This window comes from Balaenoptera ricei, chromosome 1, assembly GCF_028023285.1.
Source record: "Balaenoptera ricei isolate mBalRic1 chromosome 1, mBalRic1.hap2, whole genome shotgun sequence".
In the NCBI taxonomy this organism is placed as follows: domain Eukaryota; kingdom Metazoa; phylum Chordata; class Mammalia; order Artiodactyla; family Balaenopteridae; genus Balaenoptera; species Balaenoptera ricei.
The window spans coordinates 152955441-152973590 of NC_082639.1; the positions used below are offsets into that span (position 1 = coordinate 152955441).

Below are 18150 nucleotides of genomic sequence, written 5' to 3' on the forward strand. Positions count from 1 at the left end.
TGACAGGGTTGTGTTCTGTCTGAAGGCTCTGGTGGGAAGGATCCTTCCTTGCCTCTTGGTCGCTTTGGGTGTTTGTCTGCAGTCCTTGGCTTGTAGACACATCACTCCAGTCTTTGCCTCCATTGTCGTGTGGCGTTTTCCCTGTGTATCTCTGTCCAAATTTCCCTCTTTTTATAAGGATACCAGTCATATTGGATATAGGTTTAGGGCCCATCCTAATCCATTATGACCTCATCTTAACTTGATACATCTACAAAGCCCCTGCTTCCAAATAGGGTCACATTCACAGGTTTTGGATGGATGTAAATTTGGTGGGACACTATTTAAGCCAGAACAGAGAGTTCTAAATTCAATTTATATTTTGAGATTTAAACCAACACACTAGATTTATCTACTTTATATAAAGCAAGTAAGATACATTTTAAGTAGAAAACTTATTTTTATTTGCAGTTATATTCACACGTATGCTTTCCTACTGCACAGGCCTAGGTATCTAGTATTTTCCATTCATGTAGCAGAAATTGCATTAAAGGACTATTTGGTTATGAAACATCTATTTATATAGATGTGGAGCTAGAAGACCTTCCACATTACCTCTTTTTTTAAAAATTTTATTTATTTATTTATTTATTTATTTATTTATTTATTTTTGGCTGTGTTGGGTCTTCGTTTCTGTGCGAGGGCCTTCTCTAGTTGCGGCAAGCGGGGGCCACTCTTCATCGCGGTGCACGGGCCTCTTACTATCGCAGCCTCTGTTGTTGCGGAGCACAGGCTCCAGACACGCAGGCTCAGTAGTTGTGGCTCACGGGCCTAGTTGCTCCGCGGCATGTGGGATCTTCCCAGACCAGGGCTCGAACCCGTGTCCCCTGCATTAGCAGGCAGATTCTCAACGATTGCACCACCAGGGAAGCCTCACATTACCTCTTAATAGCCTAGTATTTATAGAACCAAGTTAGACTTTTCTTGAGTGTTTTAACTGCATTAGAATACTACTTTTGTTCTTATTTGTTTTATATCCACAGTGCCTGATGCTGATTTATTGAGTGAAGAATGAATTAATGAAAGAATGGTGTGTGTGTGTGTGTGTGTGTGCGCGCGCATGTGTGCGGCACGCGCACATTCATTGAAGGGTTGTCAACAGAGACATGATATGAGGAGTTTTCATTTAGTAAATATATTCTCTCTTCACACATTGTTCTGCACTTTGCTTCTATTACTTAGAGTATATCATTCCATATTAGTGTAAAAATGCTATGATTACATAATATTCCATTGCATGGATATATTATAATTTGACTAGTCTCCCTTTTTATTTTTAATTGTGACAAAATACACATAACATAAAATTTACCATCTTAACCATTTTTAAGTGTCAGTATTAAGTATATTCACATTATTGTGTAACCAATCTCCAAAACTTTTGCATTTTACAAAACCAAAACTCCATACTAATTAAACAACTCCCCAGTTTTCCCTGCTGTCAACCACCATTTTAGAAATTTCTATGAATTTGAGCTAGTCTCTCTTTTTAGCTGTTATCATCTTTGCTCTTATAAACAATGCTGCAATAAAGAGCTTTGCATATGTGTCATTTTACACATGAATAAGTATATCTGTAAGATGAATTCCTAGAAGCGGACTTGCTGGGTAGAAGGATTTTCACATTTCTTAGTTCTGATATATATATCGCCAAATTGACTTCCAAAACTCTTGTACCAATTTATACTCCCCCTGCTCCCACACACAATGTATATCAGCTATTCAATTATGTTTCAGTAAAGTTAGCTTGTCAGCTAAACTTCACTGGCAACTTGGGAAAGGAAAGGCCGCTGTGAAGGAAAGTTGGTGCTGCTGGGCTGTCCCCAGTGTTCTACGTCTATTCCTTAAGGATTACTTGACATCTGTAATGTAGTTTCCATTCTGCATTCATTTTAAAAACTTAAAAGCTTTCGCCATACAGTGTAAGCTATTTGTGTGTTAGTAATAACTTCTGAGAGAATGACTGGAATACCTCACTTTGCAAGTAGGTACCACAACTGAATATATGTTCAGCCCAGCTGAAATTCCCTTAATACAAGTCTTTAAGATCTTTAAAATGAATGCATAGATGCCTTGCTTAAATGGCTGGTTTTTTTTTTTTTTTGGCTGCATTGGGTCTTCCATGCTGTGCACGGGCTCTCTCTAGTTGTGGCGAGCGGGGGCTACTCTTCGTTGCGGTGCGCGGGCTTCTCACTGCGGTGGCTTCTCTTGTTGCGGAGCACGGGCTCTAGGCCTGGGGGCTTCACTAGTTGTGGCACGCGGGCTCAGTAGTTGTGGCTCGCCGGCTCTAGAGCGCAGGCTTAGTAGTTGTGACGCATGGGCTTAGCGGCTCCGCGACATGTGGGATCTTCCCAGACCAAAGCTCGAACCCGTTTCCCCTGCATTGGCAGGAGGATTGTTAACCACTGTGCCACCAGGGAAGCCCTTAAATGGCTTTTAATAAAAAGAAAAAATTAGCAGAACTCTTTTCTCAAATGAACTCTTATGAGGAGCTCCGCTATATTGGGGTGACAGTGAAAGGTGACTGTGAAGGAGGGAGGCTGGCAGAGGTAAAGCAGGTGAGCAACAGGTCTCCCATCCCTATTTCATCCAGAACTATTACACACAGGTGAGTCAACTTCTTTCCTTATAGCAGTGAGTGAGATGAGTGAATGCTAACATATATTCAGCCTCTGGTAATTCACGTCAGACATTTGAGGAACCTAGAACCTTCTTTGTAGAGTCCTGATGTTTGACACTGATGCTCAATTTTATTTTTTTGCGTGTAGTAAATTTGGTATAAAATGAGGCGTAACTACTTGGAGATATCATTATTTTCCTTAGAGTGTACATATAGGTTTTGGTGCATTGACTTTTCATCTGGAGATTTTTAATAAATGTAACATCCTTAATTAGTTTTCTTGTAAAATGAAAATGCTTACACATTTTATAATACTTGCATATTTTATTATAAAGTAGAATTTAAGGGGGCTTTGGGAACCACCTCCCAATGATGATCAGTATTAAGTTTTGAATTCATTTCCCCAGACTTTTTTCAATGCATTAAGTTACATGTAAATTTTATTCCTTCTTTGAAAAGATGGGATTATATTATATATACTGTTTTGTGGTATGTTTTGTTTACTTGATAAGTCCTTTTGGGTTAGTGTATATAGATATCCTCCATTCTTTTAATGGGTTTATACTCTTCCATTATATAAAAATTATCCATTCCCCTGTTGGTGAACACTTAAGTTGCAATAAATATCCTTTGTGCATATCTTTGCCTGTTTGGACAAATGTTTCTATAGGATAAACTCTTAAATAGAATTTCTAAATCAAAGGTATGGCCGCTTTACATTTTAACGGATATTTTGGGTCTCTATAAAATATGAACATCCTGATTTTTATAGGAAATAAACTTAGTTCTAAACTTTTAGAAGTTTTAGCTAAGTGATGTATCATCATTAATGTGCACCAGTGTTTCTAATATAAGGCTTCTGGAAATGTATAAACTTTTTAAATGACAGCTTTGAAACTTTTTGTTCTTACAGTGATGGAATGGGGGGAAGATATTAAAGCAATTTCAAAAGATGAAGCAGTAATGTTGGTGAATCATCAGGCAACAGGAGATGTGTGTACTTTGATGATGTGCCTCCAGGACAAAGGACTGGTAAGCCATCCTGAAGGCAGAGATAGACTGCAGAAAGGGGAGGTTAACAGAGAATCAATTTAATGGTCTTACCACAGTTGGGAATGTAGACTTACACTTTAATATGTATACTTTTCATGAAAATTTAGAAAAATTTAAAAAGAGAAATATACTATGTATATAACTCTAAATTACTCTGAGAGGAATTTACAGACCTCAAGAAAAATAACTGGGATAATGTGGATTATATCTCCACAAAGCTGTTTTTTAAAAAAGATAACTGAAATGAAAGCAAAGTTAATATGGTTCAGCATGGGGCTGTCTTGAGGTGAGTGGTGGATTGCCAGTTTGAGAAATACAAACACAAAAAGCAGTTTGCTTAAGATAGAAGAGCAAAATTGGACAGGGAATTAGGTGATCTTGGGGATCTTTAGCCAGAAGAAAGTAAAGTAAATATTATTTTGGATTTCACTTAGAAAGCAAATTGAAAGGAAAGATATTAGGGCCATTTTATTCAGTGTTCTAGGGCTGTATTTGAACTGTTGATTTCACATTGCTTATATTGCTACCTAAAACACATCTGTAAACTGGGAGGGTTTAAAATAAAGTCAGTCCTTAACATTAAAAGAGTTGTTACCTTAAGAGAAGGTAAAGCGGTTATGTTCATAGAAAAGTAAATAAATAGAAAATATATAAAATTAATGGAATTAATATTTGGCCTAATAGTGAAGAAACAAATCAATAGGTATTTTATAAGTGTTTCATATTCATGGTCACCGACTATAAATATAGAAGTCCATCCTATAAGATACTATCCCCTTAAAGCAACTAATAATCTAGTGGTAGGTGGAGAGAGGGAATAGCAAACAATACTTAATTGCAAAGTGAGAAATATTCAGTGGAAAGTGAGCTCACCATGTACTTGGTGGATATAGAAAACTTTGTGGAGGGGAGAGGATGTAAACTTGACCTTGAAGGGTGAGTAAAATTTAGTTAGGCAGAGTAGTGAAGCAAGGGCCTCTTCTTTAATGAAATAATCTTGGCCAAAACACTAAGGCAAGAATACGCCTGATGTGTTTAGGTCCCAGAGAGTTTGATTCAGCAGCTCAGGGGTCAGAAAATGAGGTGACAGTAAATGGAAAATATGTTTGCTTATTATGGAATCTGTTTTTGTTGTTTATCTGAAAAGCAGAGGCATAATTTTGCTAGAATGTAGAATAAATTCAGTCCTTTCTTATATTCAGAATCTTATATTCCGAATTGTTAAAATAAAGAATATCACTGTGTAGATATATTTGCATTATAATAATATTTATTGCCTGTCCCCTAAATTCTTGATGTTAAAATTGTGTAAAAACTAGTTTATTTGGCTTTGTATCAAGGAGAACATTTTTATGCTTACCGATAAGATACTTACATTTATAGTGATTTTTCTGAGGGCCTACAGTGTCTTCTATTGGTTTTTGAATCTCAAAGAGTGCTTAAAACGGTGAGTATAAATACGCCTAACTTTGTTACTCTAACTCCAGTCTGGCAGAGATGATAACTGTATTAACCAGAGTATCAGGTAATCTGAGATTCACCGATATTGTGGACAAAAAAATTTTGATTTGTTTGCTTTTGTAAAAAGATTTTAGTTAGTTGGTCTTTGGTTCATTTTTCTGTCCAGAGTTATTTTGTTTTTATTTTCAGATTAATTATACTGATATTACTATCTAATATTACAAAATAATTTGAAACCTTGGAGAATTTTTTATCTTGTTTCATAAAGGAGTAATTGAGAAATAAAAAGGTGGAAGCATTAAAATCTCTGCCTCCTGCGTAATAAGTATAGGGCAATATTAATTTACCTTCACGAGTAGGAATGTTTACTTGATTAATTGCATACTCCATGGGCACTTTCAAAGAAAGAAAGCTAATGCTAAATTGTGGGCCAGTTTAAAAATACTAGTTTAATGGTGATGTGAGTATAACATAGCTTTTTGAATTCAGGAATTCCTGTAGCGCCTGTCGTTGTTCCTCAGTGGGGGCACTGCTTGCATTTTCGTAGGACGGCACTGTTGTTCTGGACTGTCCTGCTGCACATTGTTTTCCTTACCTGGCTGCAACCTACTACATGCTAGTAGAACTCCCTAGTCATTATGACAGCCAAAATTGTCCTTGCAGACTTCTAAACTGGCAAACCATTGACTCCACTGTAATTTCAGAAGGATATAAAGAATGGAGCCATTCATGTAAGCCTCCCCAGATGTTTTGACATGTAGAAAATTCGTGCTTCCAGGTAAAGAATAATTGATGTAGAGCAATTTTGTCCCTTGGAAATACCTAACAACGTTCTGAGTGACAACCTGTGAAACGTCGACAGGGTTGATTCAGGCAGCTTGTGTTTACTGACCTCATTTTTTCCGAAATATGAAACAAAGGATTAGTTATGTTTTCTAAACGTGCTAGTACCTTTTTAATAAGTATCTGTGCAGTGAGGAGTCTTGCCCTTTTGTGGCAATTGATGATAAAACTAAGAATTTTTATTTCTATCAATAGAACTTTTAGATATGTAATAAATATTTATTGACTTGTAACGTTTCCCCTAAAATAAGTTAGGACAGAATTATCCATACAAATCTCAGAAGATAGCTTGGCTGTCTTACTGAATTTGTTTTACGTTACCCTTCTAACTGAGGCAGTAAATCCACTATAAATGTAAGATTAAACATAAAAGCTAGTTACTTTAGTGTTGGTATTAAACCCAGAGAGCAATAAATTGCAGCCACACTTCATAGTGTGTACAAAGCTCAAAGGTTTTACAGGTTGAATCCACTTGCTTTTTGTTTTGTTTCTTGGGGCACTTTTCAGCAAATTCCATTTAGTTCAGATCTCAATTTATCTAAACAAAGTAGTTATCATTACAAAGCAAAACAAGATTCAAAAATGAGATGTTGGTGATTATTTTATTCTGTATTAATTGATTTGGGAATCAGTCTTTCATGTATGTATCTTTATTTTTTTTAAGTTATTTTATATGGTAAAACCGTTGGAATAGGAGTCATGTAACTGAACTATTCGGTGATACTGAAAAATTACATCAGAAGCTTGAATATTATTTGTGGGCTTTTATAATGTTTTTGTAAAAGCAACACATGGATGTCAATGCTTAGTTTTTTCCATATATGTTAGTTCATACAATTTGGTGCTCAGAGATGAAGTTTACATTTGTTATTCCTATAGGAACCAAAGTGGAACTCTGTTGCTTTCTTGATGGAGGCTGTAGTTTTCACTTTATTTATTAAAGGCTTATAACAAGGGATGCTGTTATCTCAGCACGGGAGAACAATTAACCAATTCATTAACTAGGTCCTGTTTACACTTACTTTTAATTTTGAAATTTGCTTGAAATAAAGTCTTCTGCTCTTGATATGGCTATTAACTCTTATCAGCAGTGGATAATATTTTTGTGTTTAAGAAACTGAGTATTTTTATGCTGGCAAAGAGTATGGCCTTGTATAAACTAACAAATACTCTTCATGATATAATAGAATGTGTAAATCATTCTACTAAATGAATTTTTAAAAAATTTACAGTGTATTTATTGACTAAATGAATTCTTCAATGTTCTTTTATTTTGGATATTTTTATATTTTATATTATTATAAATTTTTATATCTTTATATTTTACGACTTTTAATATTTTAGCCATTAAGTTAAGGTCACATTTTATAAAGCCTTAGTGCTTATTGATTAAACGTGTAGCCCTCATTTGATAACTTAGGCATATTGTATTGTTTCAAAATAACTTTAAAAGTTATATAAGAATTTCCAAAGGTTTTGTTTACATAGAACAAATTGGAAATCATTAAGTTCAAATTTAAGAAGTTAATTCAGTTTTATTTGTTACCCAGTGATATGTATATACCTGTGACTTAGGAATCCAAGACTTGGAATCAAGACCTGTAATTTTTTTTTTTTTTTAAGCACTAACATAGCAATAAATATATTATGTTTAAATAGTCTAAATACAGCAAGTTAAAGAAAGATTGGTGGAGTAAACATATTATTCAACAATAGTCTGTCTACAAGAAACTCATTTGAAATACACTGAACTAGTTAGTTTTAAGGTAAACGATATAAGTATAAATATATATATATATATATCATGAACACATTAATCAAAGAAAACAGTGAGATTGGCCATATTAATATCAGAAAAAGTAACCTTCAAAGGAAAGAAAATTAATAGAAACAAAGAGGACCGTTACATAAAAGGACCAATCTTCCAGGAAGGCATAACAATCTTAAATGCATAAACACAAAACAACAAAACCTCAAAATGCATGAAGCAAAAACTGATAGAGATAAAAGGAGAAATAGATAAATACAAAATTATAGTTGGAGATTTTAGTACCCATCTATCAGCACCTGATAGAACTTATAGACAGAAAATCAACAATGATATGGAACTCAACGACACCATCAACCAATAAAATCTAATCAAAACATATAGAATACTACACCCCAAAACACAGAATACACATTCTTTTTAATCATCTGTGGAACATATACAATGATATTCTATATCCTGGGCCATAAAACAAACTTCAATACATTTTAAACATTGACCTAATACAGAATAGGTTATCTTAATATAATGAAGTCAGATTAGAACTCAATAGCAGAAAACAGCAGAGAAATCTCAAAATCCTTGGAAATTATACAACACATTTCTAAATAATGCATGAAGACCTGTAATTTTTCATGTAGTGCTTTATTTATAGAAGTAACATTAGATTTAAGATAGGTTAATTAAAAGTATGCTTGGATGATTATACTTAAAATTTAGAGACTGGCTAGACTATAGTCAGGTTTTTTTTTTTTTTCTATTCAACATTTATTTCTTGCTTTTAAATATTTTAGGTTGTTGCTCAAATGATGTGGTTGATGGATCATATTTTTAAGTACACAAACTTTGGAATTGTTTCTCTAATTCACGGAGACTTCTTTATCAGACAGGTAAGTAATGAGCATTTTTTTCCACAGTGATAGCCTGATCAATCTGATTCTTTATTGTAAAAAGAGGCATCACAAAACCAGTTATAATAGATAGAGCCAGTTCTAGTTATCTCAGGGAGCTGGGAATCTTTTTTCCTAAAACATTTATTTCAGTCTGAATTTGAGTATGCATAAACATTAAAATCTAATTAAAATTAATCTCTACCCTCCTCGCTTCTAAACAGTTTACCAAGCACCTGCCACATTCTCAGCTCTTCTGCTCCTTAGCTGTGTGAATTGGGCAAGTTATTTAACCTCTCAAAGTTTCCTCATTTTTCAAATGAGAATAATGGGTACTCCTCTCACAGAGTTGCTGTGGGGATAACATGAAGAAATACGTGTTACACGCTCAGAACAGTCCCTGTTACTTTCATCATCTTCATCATGACTACCACTATCATCATCTATATTATCACTGTTATTTTTATTTACAAGTCACCGTTATATGATACAGAAGGTATCTATGTTAGCAGTTGGGAGATTGTTAAATAAGATTACCAGTCGGGAGAATATTAAATAAATAAATAAGAGGAAATATTTTGCGAATTCATAGTATGAAAAGTGAGTATGTCAAATTTCTGTAAATCCAGAAAAACCGTAGAGGAGAAGATGATATGTGGCATAAATTTAAAGAATGAGTACGGGTGTGATGGAGGAAGGTGGATTGGGAATGGGTCGCAAGCATTAGGAATAGTTTAGTATAGGAAAAAGAATAATACCCTCTTATCAAGTCAGCATACAGGGACTTCCCTGGCGGTCCAGTGGTGAGACTCCGCGCTTCCAATGCAGGGGCTGCGGTTTCAGTCCCTGCTTGGGGAACTAAGATCCCACATGCCGTGCGGCATGGCAAGAAAAAAAAAAAGAAAAAAAGAAAAAGTCAGCACTACATTATAGTGTTCCCCTGATATGCTACATGCTTTATTTTCTCAAAAATGGATAACAAAATATGATATCAAGAGTTTTTATGTATGGTAATGCCACACTTATCTGGTGTTTATATATTTAGCCACTTCACCCTGGATGGTGCAGTACCTTGCACGTAGTAATTATGTAATGAATTGCTGGTGAATCTAATTAAGCCTCTTCTGAGCATCACAAATTCAGAAATAAGCTAGAAGTGTGTAGAAAAACTTCTAAGCTCTATGAAAATAGGTCTCCCCAAACACATATACTTTGCTCCAGACAGTTTTTTAAATATTTATTTATTTATTTGGCTGCACCAGGTCTTAGTTACAGCACACGAAATCTTTGTTGTGGCATGAGGACTCTTAGTTGTGGCATGCATGTGGGATCTAGTTCCCTGGTGTGGGATCTAGTTCCCTGACCAGGGATCGAACCCAGGCCCCCTGCACTGGGAGCACAGAGTCTTAACCACTGGACCATCAGGGAAGTCCCCTCCAGACAGTTTTATACACAAAACATATTTTTGTTTTTCACATTCTGTGTAATTGTCTAGTTTTTTCTGGAAACACCCTTGGTTTTTCTGAGCAGAGAGTTGGAAAAAGCAGGCACTGGAACCCCAGGAAGAATTGGGAATGGGGATTGGCCACAACAAGGTTGAGACAAAATAAGCAGTGATCAGAGCAACTTAAGGAAGAAACTAACCTAATATCTTAGAGTGTCACTGGAGGGGAAGACAGGAGAGATTTACAAATTCATTTCTGAAGAGCAAAAATTTTTTCCCTGTTAGATAGTAATAAAAATCTATAACAAGGGGGAAGGGGAGAGAAAAAAAGTATTAATGTTAAAGAAAATCTCTTGGGACTTTGATACTAAACATTTTTGACAAGATATTTCCAAGAATATTAAAAATATTTTACATGTACTCTTGGGAACTTAATAAGTAAAGCTTAATTATAATCAATTCAATTCCATAAATTAGCTAAGAAAATTGTTACTTTGTTTGCATTTAGAATAATTTAGTCTAAAGACTGAAAGTATACAAATTATTTTGGGGAGCTTCTGTAATTGTGTTGGCTGGAAAATTATTAGCGAATTGATCATACTGAAAGGAAGAACCTTCTTATATTTAGTCATGGGTTTTGGGCTTTCCTAAAAATGCTTCTAGGTTCCTCTTTTCAGTCTTCAAGTTATCCTCTTTCCTCTCTTTCCCTCACAACTAAGATCCAGTCCATCAGAATGTCCTGTTAGCTTTCAGATTTTTTCCTGAATGTGTGCACCTCTCATCGATATCCCACAGTTGAATCTCATCAAACTGCCTTGTCCAGACTCTACAGGAGTCTCCTAACTTATTTCCTACAGTCTTTTTGTCACTGGAGCCAGCAGATTTTTTTTTTATGTAAATAAGATCATGACTCTCCCTTTTTGAAAACTATCTAATGATGTTCCATCCCAAACTACTACTTAACCAAGCTCAAGGCCTTTCTTATATGTCTTCCGCCTCTCTCTGCAATTTTCAGCCACACTGGCCTTGCCACAGTTCTCTGAACATGCCACACATGTTCCTACCTCAGGGCCTTTGTCCTTTCTCTCCTCATCACCTGGAGTACTCTGACACTCATCTTCACATGGCTTATTCCCTCACATTATCAGCTGTTTGCTCAAATTTCACCTCCTTGGAGCTGCTTTTCCTGACCCTGTTGAGCTTCTCTAGTCTCTTACCCTTCTTCCTAACCTTATCACCGGTTGCATTTATACATATGCACATATACATATGCATATGTATTATATATCTTCCCCATTCAAGTAAGCTTCGTGAGGGTCTCTTACTTCTCTATCTCCAGGACAGTGCCTGGCAAGTAAGTAGTAGGTACTCAGTAAATACTCACTAATGATGAATGAACGAACTTTCGGGGGCAATTAGAGCAATTTTTTTCTTCAGAGGAAAGGGTTTATTTATGTAAGTGCTAATAACTTACTTTTTCCACTGTGGTCAAAAGGGGAAGTAAGTGGGGGGAAATCACTATTCTAGCCTATGATTGGGATTTGCTCTAGAAGCAGTTATTTCTATTTAATTTTACAGCCTTTAAATTTCAAATGTGACTGTACTTACTCTATGTGTGTCTACCTTCTAGGGAAAATCTCATCGTGACCAACAGCTTCTTCTTCTCAAGAAGCACCTAGAAAATAATTACAGGAGCAGAGATCGAAAATGGATTGTTCTGTTTCCAGAAGGGGGCTTCCTCAGGAAGAGGCGAGAAACCAGTCAGGCATTTGCCAAGAAAAATAACTTGCCATTTCTTACACATGTCACTTTGCCAAGGATTGGGGCAACAAAAATTATTTTGAATGCACTTGTAGCACGACAGGAAAATGGAAGTCCAGCAGGAGGAGATGCTAAGGAATTAGGTATGATGGTTTTTTAGCATTTTTTTCTTTTCTTGGAATTAAAGAATTTTCTGGAGTTCCAGAAGATAACATTGTTCTTTTTTATATTTATAATTTTTGTCAAATAGAAATAATGCTGAGGGAGAAGATGAAAATATAACTTTTTAATGTTTCTATTTCCTAAAGTAGTCCATGCTTACAATAATTTATTCAAATAATATAGGAATGTATAAAGTCGAAGGTGTCTCTCCCTTACTGTACACCTTACTCATGGCCATTCCCACTGCTGCAGTCAACATTCCTGTAAATATCCTTACAGATTTGTGGAACATGTCTGTAGTATAAATTCCTAGAAGTGGAATTGCTGGATTAAAAGATACAGGAATAGAAATGACAAATTTGAAAAACTAATCATAGATATGCAAATGGAATTATAATGACTTATATTTTTTGCATTTATCAAATTAGAAAGTTTTTTTGTTTTTAATACAGAGAATGAGTTTAATGAAGTTTGGCAGTATTTACTAAGAGTCTTAAAATGTTGATAAATTACTCAGTTATTCTACTGCAAATAATACTTATCAAAAGGGAATGATCTGAAATACTGGCAAAGTAGTTTATCACAGCATTATTTCTTTTTTAAATAAATTTATTTATTTTTGGCTGTGTCGGGTCTTTGTTGCTGTGCACGGACTTTCTCTAGTTGCGGCGAGCGGGGGCTACTCTTCGTTGCGGTGCGCAGGCTTCTCGTTGCGGTGGCTTCTCTTGTTGCAGAGCACGGGCTCTAGGTGCGCGGGCTTCAGTAGTTGTGGCACGTGGGCTCAGTAGTTGTGGCTCGCAGGCTCTAGAGCGCAGGCTCAGTAGTTGTGGCACACGGTCTTAGTTGCTCCGCGGCATGTGGGATCTTCCCGGACCAGGGTTCGAACCAGTGTCCCCTGCATCGGCAGGCGGATTCTTAACCACTGCACCACCAGGGAAGCCCCAGCATTATTTCTAATGGCAAGAAATTGGAAATAGCCAGCAGAGAGAACAGATAAGTAATTATTAAATATCCATCTAACAGAATACAACACAGCCATTACAAATGATGTTTACTGGCTTGGAAAATTCTTATGCTCTATAATGTTAATGGGGTGGGAGAAACATACAACTCTTGTGTAAACAATATGAGCTCAAATATGTAAATAATAAGGCAGTAGAAAATCAGTGAAAGGAAAGATTTCAGAATATTAACAGTGATTTCTTCTCTGAGTTGTAACATTATGGATAATTTTTCTCCATTTCTTAATACTTTTCTGAATTAAAAAAATATAGTGAGTATGTATTACTTTTATGACCAGGAAAAAGTACACCATACTCAAAGATGCAACTGTGGACTTCCCTGGTGGTGCAGTGGTTAAGAAACCGCCTGCCAATGCAGGGGACATGGGTTTGATCCCTGGTCCGGGAAGATCCCACATGCCATGGAGCAACTAAACCCGTGTGCCACAACTAGTGAGCCTGCGCTCTAGAGCCCGCAAGCCACAACTACTGAAGGCCACGTGCCTAGAGCCCGTGCTACACAACAAGGGAAGCCACCGCAATGAGAAGCCCGGGCACCACAGCGAAGCCACAACTAGAGAAAGCCCGCACGCAGCAACGAAGACCCAGTGCAGCCAAAAATAAATAAATAAATTTATTAAAAAAAAAAAAAAACTGAACAATAAAAGATGCAACTGTCTTGGAGATAGCCTCGTGAGTTGTGCATATTTGCAGAAGATATTTGTGCCAACAGCATGAAGACTGTTTTGAACAAGTTTATCCAAGACACTATGAAAGTTTGGTGATAAATTATAAATTAAAAAGCTGAAAGAAACTTACTAGGCCTGTTTCCGTAGTAGCATTTTGCTATTTCTTTTAATATTCTTCAGATAAAATAAAATGGGAATGACTGGCCCTCAGAAATATGTGTTATTTTAGATGACGGTAAGGACCAAACATAGAAATAATGCCTGTGAGATTGTGCTGAGTTTTCCTTTCATTTGTTTTTTCCAAACAGCTGCCTGGCAGTCAGCTCTCTTAATGTTTCATCATCTATTAAAAAGACAAATTGAAAGAGTCTTTTAATAGAAAAGGAAGGTTCAGAATAGCTTCACTGCTGGAGAGACACTGTGGCAATGTCAGCCAAGCCAAAGCTTGAAGGCAAAGTTTTTCCAAATAGGATTCATTGCACTAATAAATACCGCTGCTTTTAAATAGTTTTACCCAGTCAATACCCTGTGGTCTAGATCTCAGAGGCATGGGCACTTGTCATACTGATTACACAAGAGGGAAGAAAAATGGTTTTTTCTTTTGGAGAGAAGCAATCTCTGTTTATAACCGAAGTGAAATTGTTTATTACTTATCTTACCTTAGTTAAAATTTAGGCCTCTCGCCTTCTGAGACGGCCCACACTCTGTCTGTGGAGTGTGATTCTCCCAGGGCCAGTCTTGCCTTTTGAGATGGACAGCATTCTGTCTATGGAGTGTGTGTCTCTCTAAATGAATCCACTTCTTACCTATCAAGAAAAAAATTTTTATTCTAGCAGTTTAGGAAAATCATAAAAATTTTAGAAAACTGTATTCCCCAAAACTAGTTTTACTTATATTTTACCATTTGCTTCTCTGCTTTGATATCGATATTTTGTGTTTTATTTTCTTTAGTATTCATACTCACTATTTAGTATTTTATTCCATATAAACACAAACCATGCCTTCATGTCTGTTTTAATGTGCGGTCGGTCCATACACATATAAAAATTGAGTTGTATCTAATTAACTTTAAGTTTTTATATATTTATTTATTTTGGCTGCCCCGTGCGGCATGTGGGATCTTAGTTCCCCGACCAGGGATTGAACCTGTGCCCCTTGCAATGGAAGTGCGGAGTCTTAACCACTGGACCGCCAGGGAAGTCCCTCTAATTAACTTTAAAAGGATTAGTACTTTTTTGTTTATTGTATGATTTAATAGATATTAAACTGAACTCTGGTGATTTTTCCCAACCATTTTATTATAAAAATTTTCAAACATACATAAAAGTTGAAATAATTTTGCAGTTAATATCCATGAACTGACCAACTAGATTTTATAATTAACACTTTACTATATTTGCTTTATCACATCTCTCTCCATCCTTCTATCCATCTATTTAGTCCATCTTGGTTGGTTTTTTTTAATGCATCTCAAAGTAAGTTGCAGACATCAGTGTACTTTACCCCTAAACATTTTAGCATGTACATCAGTGGTAGCTTGTTAAAATGTGTCTCTTTACATACACTCTGTTCCTTTAGCAATATGTTATTTAAAAATTAAAATTTTTAAGCTTATTTCTTATATGATTATTTCTTCCCCTTCAAAATGTCTAAAATTTTAAAAGAATTTAAGGCCAGTTTTTAATTATTTGACATTTTAAGTAAAATATTATTGATTCCTACTGTACATTTGGCCTTATATTTAAAAATAAGTTTTATTTTTTTAGAGATCCTTTAAATACTTCAAACAAAGGATAGACCATTACACTTTAAAGTCTAGCTATCAGCGTTCTCTTTGAGAATTCCTGTCTCAATTCTTACTCAACTTTGTACTCCGTGCTGGGAATAAAAACAGTGTGCAGAGGACCAAAGTAAACAGAACTTCCCCAGCCCCTCTCATAACGGTAGTTACCTGTTGTACCTACCAAAGGGTAGACAGGTTTATTGCTTTATTTTTATATAACTCTTGCTAAAATGGGAGGAGTTTTTTGTTTGTTTTGAACAAGAGCAGCAACTGATGATCATGTGCATCAATAAAATGCTTAATTTTATTGCCTTATTTCAATATTTATTAATGCCTCCCAAGTATCACAAAACTTGGTGTTTGTATTATATTGTGTTATATTTAGTGAGTGGAGTTTTTTGTTTTAAGGTCTGCTTTTCGCTTTTGTGATGTGATACTTTAGCTACTGACTATTTTTGTAGGCCAGTTTTTATGAGTGATAAAATGTAAATTAGACCTTGATACTGCATAATTGTATTGAATGCTTAAATGATGCATGTCCAATAAATTATACCACTCTGTTGTTTAATTTGTTTGAGATTCAGCCATTTTATAATGTAATAGGAAATGCTTAATTTCATCCTAAGTGCATCATATAGAACAGTAATGCCAAAGTTCATTCTCTTAAAGCAAAGGATATATCAGTATGCTTTATAATTCTATACTATGTTATTTGCTGCAAATAATATAAAAATTTATCCAATTTTATATTGTTATCAGACAGCAAATCGAAAGGCCTCCAGTGGATAATAGATACAACCATAGCTTATCCCAAAGCTGAACCCATAGATATTCAAACCTGGATCCTTGGATACAGGAAACCAGTAGTCACACATGTACATTACAGGTAAGAATTCCACATTAGTACTCAGTGTAAAGCCAACATGAAGTACTATCTCAGGACATTGTGAATGTTTTAATATTAAATTATAATTAATAGTGAAAACAGTTGGCTCAGAATCATTCTTATGCTGAATTTTTAATATGAAAATATCATTTGAAGTAGTTATTTTCACTGATTGATAAAAGTCTCTAAAAATGGCATTCTAGAGGCACTATGATTATTTGATCGCCTGACACTCTTGACTGAAAGTAACTAACTTAAAGGGCAAATATCAAGGATAAATATGTACTCAATTGGGGTAAGTAGGTTTGTATTAATAGAAATGGAATTTGTTTTTAAATCATTAAGTCATGTAAGATTTTCTAAATGATTGAATCGATAATTTAACAATGACTTACACTTTCAAATTTTTAATATTTTAATATGCCTATGTCTTTTGCATAAACAACAGTAAAACCATTTATTGAATATTCTGCAACAGCTCCTTGAGATTTTTTTAATATAGACCTTTCTTTTTTTAAAGTGTTTGAGGTAAATGTGTATAGGTATTCATATCAAAAAATGATGCTGATAAGACCTGGATAGAATTGATCGCTTTATAAGCCATTTATCTCCTCGTCAAAGATCTCAATACATGGTAACTAAGTTACTAAGGGAGTGGTTGGTCCCAAGGAAGATCACAATTGCCACAAAAGCCCTCCTTTAAAGAGGAAAACTACTCAAATTACATACCCATTGGAAGTAAATAGGTAGCATATTTTCATAGGTGTAAACCATTAGAGTTTTCAAATATAAAAACAAAGTTGGAATAATTTGAAACAAATTTTAAAACTCAAAATTATTAAGTATTACAGTTTGGGTTTTTTTTTTTCTTTTTTTTTTTAACATCTTTATTGGAGTATAATTGCTTCACAGTGCTGTGTTAGATGCTGCTGTATAACAAAGTGAATCAGCTATATGTATACATATATCCCCATATCCCCTCCCTCTTGCGTCTCCCTCACACCCTCCCTATCCCATGCCTTTAGGTGGTCACAAAGCACTGAGCTGATCTCCCTGTGCTATGTGGCTGCTTCCCACTAGCTATCTATTTTACATTTGGTAGTGTATATATGTCCATGCCACTCTCTCACTTCATCCCAGCTTACCCTTCCCCCTCCCTGTGTCCTCAAGTCCATTCTCTACATCTGCATCTTTATTCCTGTCCTGTCACTAGGTTCATCAGAACCATTTTTTTTTTAGATTCCATATATATGTGTTAGCATACGGTATTTGTTTTTCTCTTTCTGACTTATTTCACTCTGTATGACAGACTCTAGGTCCATCCGCCTCACTACAAATAACTCAATTTCGTTTCTTTTTATGGCTGACTAGTATTCCATTGTATATATGTGCCACATCTTCTTTATCCATTCATCTGTCCATGGACATTTAGGTTGCTTCCATGTCCTGGCTATTGTAAATAGTGCTGCAGTGAACATTGTGGTACATGACTCTTTTTGAACTATGGTTTTCTCAGGGTATATGCCCAGTAGTGGGATTGCTGGGTCATATAGTAGTTCTATTTTTAGTTTTTTAAGGAACCTCCATACTGTTCTCCATAGTGGCTGTATCAATTTACATTCCCACCAACAGTGCAAGAGGGTTCCCTTTTCTCCACACCCTCTCCAGCATTTATTGTTTGTAGATTTTTTGATGATGGCCATTCTAACTGGTGTGAGGTGATACCTCACTGTAGTTTTGATTTGCATTA

At 35.4% G+C, this 18150-nt stretch overlaps 1 protein-coding gene across 4 annotated transcripts in view; it reads left to right on the plus strand.

The window, feature by feature from the left end:
* The window catches only part of LPGAT1 (lysophosphatidylglycerol acyltransferase 1), a 76626-nt gene that overhangs the window by 28807 nt on the left and 29669 nt on the right, over positions 1-18150 (plus strand). For all 4 annotated transcript variants that reach the window (XM_059938497.1, XM_059938505.1, XM_059938526.1 and 1 more), the window contains 4 exons: positions 3573-3691; positions 8579-8674; positions 11749-12022; positions 16274-16400. In XM_059938497.1, the coding sequence (XP_059794480.1) occupies positions 3573-3691; positions 8579-8674; positions 11749-12022; positions 16274-16400 (616 nt within the window). The remainder of the gene's footprint in view (positions 1-3572; positions 3692-8578; positions 8675-11748; positions 12023-16273; positions 16401-18150) is intronic.